A 7,131-nucleotide genomic window follows, 5' to 3' on the forward strand; every position below is an offset into this window, starting at 1 on the left:
CTCACTTTCAGAGGTATGTAGCTCAACTTTGAGATCCTTGAATGGAGCTCAATTGATGCGTTTCTTGATACCAAAATGTTTGCTTTAACATGTTAAATGATAGCCCTAAGGTTTTAGGGATCAATTGTTTAGATTAAGCATTTAATTTTGATTTGAATTTTTAGGGTTCATACTTATTTCTGTAAAATTTGTGAGTTTGAATGAATTTAAATTGATGTTAATCATATGGTTAGATTCGTGGTCTCGTGCTGATAATTTTAGAGTTTTAGTTTGTTAAAATTGATTAAGTTTTGAGGAAAGTCAAAATTCACCATGGATGATGTTGTTGTTGTCTTCAACGAAGAAGATGAAGTCTGTTTTGGTGGGAAATTTTAATTTTTTTGCTTGTTTAAAATATAATAAAATGGAGGTTGTTGCTTAACGACTACATTGTTTCAGCACACTTGGTTACCACTCTTGTACCTAGCGCTTGTGACCCACAGGTCTGGGGTTCGAACCCCCTCGCCCCAGACCTTTTTATTTCTTTTATTTTTCAATGTTTTCCTACTTGTCTTACATTATATTCAAATGGATACATCCTATTGATACCACGTGTGCATAGCTCAGTTGGTCATTGTTTTGAATGCCTAGCAGGGGTCCATGGGTTCAAACCCTTCCAAAGACAAAGCCCTTCTTTTTATCACTATTTTGTTTTAGTTTTTTTCTCAAACTTCAAAAAATCATTAAAAATTGTAAAATTAACTTTTTTAATCCTTTCTTTTTTGTGTGATTTATTTACTTTGTGTATTTTCACATTATGTTAAAAATGTCCAAAAATATTTGATATTTCTTTATTTGAAAATTAATTCAAAAACATGTCTTTTATGTTAAAAAAATCAACTAAAATATCATTTTATTTTGACTGTTTCTTCAAATGAACTTTGTATATTTTTGTATATATGTGTCCAGGGTTAGGAGTAAATGTCTTTGACCTCTTCATGTACCATTAGACCATTTCTCTTAAAGAAATTGGTATCTAACAATTAAAATCAATTAGGTTTAGGTGTTTATGATTAAACCCTAATTTGAAACCCTAATTCAAAAACTTTAGGTTTAAAACCCTAACCCAATAAGAAAAAGAAAAATGTTGATCTTTGTTTATCCATGATTAATTAAGTTTGTTATGTTGTATATACTTGTTAATTTAATCCTTGTTTTGTACTTAATTGTTATTTTGACCATTATCTTGTTAATTTCTCTTATGTGTTGTTTATCTAACCCCATGTTTATTCATCATATCAATGATCCATCATTCATACATGAGTTTGAATCCAAGGGTTTAGATAAATCCATCTCTCTTATTTGTTAATTATCATACTCACTTGTTTGTTCTTGTGTCACATGATATCCCACACACACACACTTGAGGTGTCCATTGCTGATTGCTTAAGTTTGGTGTTTTTGTCCAAAAGGATGGGAATGATATTGACTAAAATTGTCAAGGTACTCAAACTCCCTTTCCAATCTCTTTTATCTCGTGTTTAAAAGTATTGTTAAAGCTTTTACCTTGTCTTTTAAAATGGTTTAGTATTGTTAAAGCTTAACCAAACCCTTTTGTTTTTAAATCTTAGTACAAAAGAATATAATTATTCCCGGTGAAACTATTCTTAATCCATTGACCCTGTATTGTCAAAGCTAGGTCTTTTGTTTTAAGACCTTGGTGTTAAAAGAAGAATTATTCCTGGTGAAACTTTTCCTAACCCATTGACCTTGTATTTTAAAGCTTGGTCCTTTTTGTTTTAAAATTGTTAAGTATTTTAAAGCTTAACCTTTTAAACTTATTAGGTATTTTAAAGCCTAATCTTTTTCAAAAATTGTTTTGTTAAGTATTTGTAAAGCTTAACACCCAAAAAGATTTTGGCCACTTTGGCCCTTTTTATTTTCCTTTTAAGAGAAACTACAAAAACTCTGACTTCCCTATTGTTAAAGAGGTATGTAGGACTAAGATGCGATGTCTTATCGAGCTCACTTTCAAAAACTTCTTTTCCCATACCCACCCTCTATTTTAAACAAGTTTCACATATGATTTTCAAAAGGTATGTAAAAAAACAAAAACAATAACATTTTCAAAGAGCTTCCCATGGAGTACCATGGATATGAGGGGTGCTTAAAACCTTCCCTTTGTATAACAAACCCCCGTACCCAAATCTCTGATAAGTTTATTAGTTTTTATTTTAAAAACTTCTGTGGGTTTTATTCGCTCTTTCTCCCATTCATTTTTGGAAACAATAGAGCGCAGTGGCGACTCTATTTTTTTTTTTTAAATGAGCTAACACTTTCCCATGGCTTTAGTCTCACCAATTTCACCGCCACAGAAAAGTGGCGACTCTACTGGGGATACTGATCAAATTATTGGTGTATCTTTGGAAGCGTTGACCCTACCTTTGTTTTTGTTATTATCTTTGTTTTTTACTTAACCTTTCATTTTTTTTTTCTTTTACTTTCCTATGTGAATATTTGTTACTTTTAATGGGTTGTATTGGGAAAAGGGCGAGATTCCCCTTGTGGTGAGACAAATTCTAACCCGGATTTAGAGTGTACACTTATTATAGGAGACTGGTATAGTCATTTTGATCTCGAGGGAGTAGTCCCAAAGAAGTCAATTTGAGATCCATCGCTCAGTGGAGGCTTCTTTGGAAGTAACTTTGTTGACCATGTAGTTGGGAATACATCGTTGCGTTCAACTAGGTTGTAGAAGCCAAGGACCTAGAAACCCTTAAGCAATCTTGGCCATTAAGATGTAGTGTGGAAACTATTTCTGATTCATTTTAAGAATAGTTGTTACACGAGGCTACGCTCATAAGAGGTTCTCTTGGATTTTGTTCAAATGAGTATGTTGATACAGAGTTTACAATCTCCAAGTTGGGCTGCTTGAGTCTGGGAAACAATAGAACCTTGATCTACAGGTACAAAATAACCATAGTACACACCTTTGGGATGGGTAGACCTTTGGCTTCATGCTCGTGACGTTGAACCCTTAAACCCATGTTTTTGCAATGTTTTCATTCATCCATGCATCTTAAAAAACATAATATCTTTCAAGGAATTAAAAGAAACATTTTTGTGTTGTAAACATTATAGGGATGGAACCTAAAAGAAGAAAAACCAAGAAATATACTTTCAAGAGTTTAGAGGTTGAAGAATTAAGAAAGCTAGGTTCTTTGATTGTTGATCAAGACAAGTTTTGTAGCAAGTATGGTAGATTGTTGTATCTCCTCAGAACCAATATGGAAGAAGGAATCCTCTCCACTTTGATCCAATTATATGACTCACTATATCATTGCTTCACCTTTCCTGATTATCAACTATTGCCTACCTTGGAAGAATATTCAAGCATCATTGGGTTGCCTATTACGAGAAGAATTCCTTTCACTGGTTTAGAACAAGATCCCAAGCCTTATGATATTGCATAATCCACTCATTTTATAAAGGAAGAAGTTGAAAAGAACATGGTTACTAAGGGAAGATTACCTAGATTACCTACTGAGTTCTTAATTGAGAAAGCTCTCATCTTGACACAAGAAAGAAAGGAAGAAGACTTTGAAGCTGTTTTTGCCTTGTTGATGTATGAGTTGTTCTTGTTCCCTAAAATTAACAACTTTATTGATATGAATGCCATCAAGATCTTTATGAAGAATAATCCTGTTCCTACCTTGCTTGGGGACACTTACTATTCTATTCATCTCAGAAATTCCGATGGAAAGGGAATGATTACCTGTTGTACTCCTTTTCTATATAAGTGGTACATATCTCATATGTCTGACACCTTTGAGTTCTGGAGCAAAAAAGAAGGTTTGAAATGGTCACACAAGATCACGACTCTTACCAAAACTGAAATTATTTGGACAAACAATCACTTTTGTAGGATGAAGACTTTGGTCTGCTGTGGTTATTTCCCTAATGTACCCCTCATTGGTACAAAAGGAGCAATCAGCTATAGCCCCGTGTTAGCTCTTCGTCAATTTGGGTTTCCTATGGACAAAAGACCAAGGACCAATTTTTTGGATGGGTTCTTTCTGGAAGAAAGAGTTGAAAACAAAGAGTTTAGAGAAAGGATTGCTAATGCTTGGCATCCAAGTCATAGAAAAGAAATTAAAGATTGGAAGACCAAAGGGGATCTCTCTCCTGAGCCCTTTGATGGTTGGGTCACTGCAAGAGCTGCTGAGTTGAGAATGCCTATTCTCCCTGGAACATCTGTCCCTTCTGCAGAGAAACCTCCCCAACCCCCTGTTGCTCCTCCAACAATTGAAAGCCTCCAAGAAGCTCTAAGGAAGATGAAGAAATCAAGAGACCATTGTAAGAGAAAGTTTGAAAGCACTGATGCTGAATTAGGAATGATAAAGGAATCCTATGAAGACATGCTGAAAGAAAAGAATGATCAACTAGTCCTTCAAGACACTTGGCTCATAGCTAAAGATGCTACTATTGCCAAATATGCAAAAGAGAAGAAAAGGATGCAAGAAGAAGAATCTATCCCTCTAAAAGAAGATGCATGGAAGAGTATTATTGAGAAACTAGAGAAGGCCGAGTTGAAGAAGAAGAAGACTCAAGATGATATGGATACTTCTCACTAAGCTTTGATAATCACTCTAGGATTTTACTACCTTTCTTTGTTTGTTTCTACCTTGTAACTCTTGAAAGTAATTTATGACTTGGTTGGCCCTTGTCCCTTTGTAACTCATGAAAGTAATTTATGACTTGGTTGACCCTTATCCCTTTATTATTAATGAATGAAATTTCTTTTTCAAGTTACTATATAGTGTTTACATTTACAAAACTCTCAAATAAATCCTTGAAAGATATTGTGATATATTTTTAAAATTAAAACAAAAAGAGTCTTTTGCATTGCATGCATCATACCATATTCACATTCACACCCACATCTGAGTCAGAGTCATATTCATTCCTCCCTCTCTCCTCAGAAAGTCAAGCTGACACACCGGTATAATACTCGTGCCAATCATCAAAGAATGGAAGACGGTATGGTTGATGATCAAGAGTGGCAAGAAGAAGTTGATGTCCTACGCACCGGTATTAAAAGATTAACTTCTATGGTTCAAGACTTGGTGGCTGCTCAGAATCATCCATCAACCCAAGCTCAGACTACTGTGATCTCCGAGATAGAGACTGCTCATATTCCTGCAATTCTTGTGATGAATCGTACGACCACTAGACCATATGGGATAGAGATGGATTTCCAATTGGCTGGACGACAGATTCTTGTTACACAAACAACAATTCCTCAGGCTATCATGGCCACTTCTCCTACTGCAATGAATGTTATCCCTGTCCAAAATGAACAAATTTTCCATGGTGTTCCTTTTGAATGCATGGAAAGATTGCAAGAATTTGAAGACCAGTTTCTGGAAATGAAAAAAGAGATCAAGGCCCTTAGGGGAAAAGATCTATTTGGGAAGGAAGTAAATGATTTATGCTTGGTTTCGAATGTCAGAGTTCCGGCGAAGTTCAGACTCCCGGAATTTGAAAAGTACAAAGGGAATTCCTGTCCTTATAGTCATCTGATCATGTATGTAAGGAAAATGTCCATGCACACGGAAGATTAATGCTTGTTAATTCACTACTTTTAAGATAGCTTATCTGGAGCTACTTTGAAATGGTACATGGATTTGGATAATACTCACATCCGTACTTTCCATGACCTAGGGGAAGCTTTCATCAAATAGTACAAATACAACATTGATATGCCACTGGACAGAGATTTAACTCCGTGCTATGTCCCAAAGAGAAAAAGAGTCTTTCAAAGAGTACGCGCAAAGATGGCGTGAACTAGCTGCTCAAATTATTCCTCCAATGGAAGAAAAAGAAATGACCAAAGTGTTCCTTAAGACACTAAGCACATTTTATTATGAGAAGATGGTAGAAAGCGCTCCCAATGACTTTAATGAAATGGTAAACATGGGGATGCGGCTTGAAGAAGGTATCCGAGAAGGCCGCCTGATCAAAGAAGCTAGTTCATCACTATCTAGTGGTGGCGTCAAAAGATTGGGTGGTAACTTTTTCAAGAAAAAGGAAGAAACTGTGAGTGCCATCTTAAGAGGAAGGAAAAGACGATACCAACCACAACAGATTGTTGGTGTGACTCCAATTGTTAGCCAAGCTCCGCCACCGAATATGCAGAGACCTCTGCTTCAACAGCCTCGACAACAAGATCCTCAACAAAATCAACAAAAGGAAATATCCACCTTTTGATCCTATTCCGATGACTTATACGGAATTGCTTCCTATGTTACTTCAGAAAAATCTAGTTCAACTGAGGGATCCTCCTCCTCCTCTTGCTAATCCACCATTTTGGCACAACGCAGACGCTCGTTGTGCTTTCCACAAGAATGCTCCCGGTCATACTGTGGAAAATTATTACCCTCTTATGAATGAAGTTCAAAAACTGGTCCGAAGCAACATGCTCACCTTCAAGGATGTCAATCCTAATGTTCAAGTTAGTCCACTGCCCAACCATGGGACTGTCAATGCAATACAGATCCAATCTGGTTATGAATACATACATGATGTTCGTGAATCAACTCAAACTTTGGTGCAAATGCACATTGTTTTCTGTGGACTTAACTGTTTTCCTCCTTATAATTACAGTGCTTGTTCAACCTACTTGAACTCAATTCATGGATGTGGAACTGTGATCGATGATCTTCAGAAACTATTGGATAGAGGAATCATTAGTATAACAAGGAAGAAAAGAAACGAAGAAGCTTATTCTATTAACATGGTGCAGGAGTGCACTGGAAGATACCAAGTTTGGGATATTCGTTTCATCAGAGAACCATTGGTCCTAATGCACATGAGAATATGTCGATTGGCATTCTTTCAACATGACCATGTTGCCTGTGATGTCTGTTCTGAGAATCCTCGAGGTTGTCGTCAGGTTAGAATAGAAATTCAGAAGATGTTGTATGATAGGACTCTCCATATTACCTATGAAAGAGAAGATTATAACATTAATGTGGTGACTGCTGAGTTCCCGGTCCCCAAAGTTGTGGAAATATCTTATGATAGTCAAAGCATGGTTGTCATTCCTTTCACAATTCAAATGCCAAAGCCATTTCCCTACAACTCAAGTAC

General features: G+C 36.0%; 1 protein-coding gene across 1 annotated transcript; it reads left to right on the forward strand.

Moving 5' to 3' along the window:
* The first annotated feature begins 3,488 nt into the window (after window positions 1–3,488).
* LOC131626403 (uncharacterized) lies at window positions 3,489–4,613 on the forward strand. The gene has a single exon (XM_058897218.1). The coding sequence runs from the start codon at window positions 3,489–3,491 to the stop codon at window positions 4,611–4,613; it is 1,125 nt and encodes a 374-aa protein (XP_058753201.1).
* Window positions 4,614–7,131: the final 2,518 nt, after the last annotated feature.

Source organism: Vicia villosa, unplaced genomic scaffold, assembly GCF_029867415.1.
Source record: "Vicia villosa cultivar HV-30 ecotype Madison, WI unplaced genomic scaffold, Vvil1.0 ctg.000286F_1_1, whole genome shotgun sequence".
In the NCBI taxonomy this organism is placed as follows: Eukaryota; Viridiplantae; Streptophyta; class Magnoliopsida; order Fabales; family Fabaceae; genus Vicia; species Vicia villosa.

Coding starts and splice junctions, on each gene's coding strand:
- LOC131626403 (XM_058897218.1), top strand. CDS start 3,489: ATGGTTACTAAGGGAAGATTACCTAGATTACCTACTGAGTTCTTAATT.